At 68.4% G+C, this 602-nt stretch overlaps 1 protein-coding gene across 1 annotated transcript in view; it reads left to right on the top strand.

Moving 5' to 3' along the window:
* PLD6 (phospholipase D family member 6) overlaps positions 1-602 on the top strand; it is a 3,715-nt gene that overhangs the window by 660 nt on the left and 2,453 nt on the right. Inside the window, exon 2 of the mRNA XM_015570617.1 lies at positions 6-147. Coding sequence (XP_015426103.1) covers positions 6-147 — 142 coding nt within the window. The remainder of the gene's footprint in view (positions 1-5; positions 148-602) is intronic.

Raw genomic sequence — 602 nt, 5'->3', positions numbered from 1 at the left:
TCGAGCTCTGCCTCTTCGCCTTCTCCAGCCCGCAGCTGGGCCGGGCTGTGCAGCTGCTGCACCAGCGCGGCGTGCGCGTCCGCGTCGTCACCGACTGCGACTACATGGCCCTCAAGGGCTCGCAGATCGGTCTGCTCCGCAAGGCAGGTAGGCGCGGTGCCCAGGCCGGCGCGCCCCCGGCTGGGAGGAAGGTCTGGCCTCTGGGAGCGAAGGCAGAAGGGAGAAAGTCAGAAGCGCCCATGTGGGGTCAGGGGTCTGAGTACGGGTGACACCCCATCTATTTCCCAGGGTGGCTTTGCGAGGTCAGGCAGGCTTTAGCCCGTGAAGCTCCAGGGCCATCGGTGAGGGGCCCCTACCCTCCCGTGGGGGTGCCTGGTGGGTGTGAGCCGCCTGTGTGTTTTCCGCCAGCGGAGGGAGTTCCTCGGGGGGGCCCAGCGGCCGGGGTGTCACGGCCACCCGGCAGGGCCAGAGCCTCTGGGAGCCCCCACATTCCCAGGGGACCTAGTGGGAACCCTGTGTCTGGGAGAGCTGGGGGTGTGCCCGGTCAGTGAGTGAGTGACAGCTGCAGCTGAATGAGGATGGCTTGGCCCTGGCTCCTGGCC

This window comes from Myotis davidii, unplaced genomic scaffold (genome assembly GCF_000327345.1).
Source record: "Myotis davidii unplaced genomic scaffold, ASM32734v1 scaffold207, whole genome shotgun sequence".
NCBI lineage: Eukaryota > Metazoa > Chordata > Mammalia > Chiroptera > Vespertilionidae > Myotis > Myotis davidii.
This window is presented reverse-complemented; position numbering and strand designations above follow the sequence as displayed.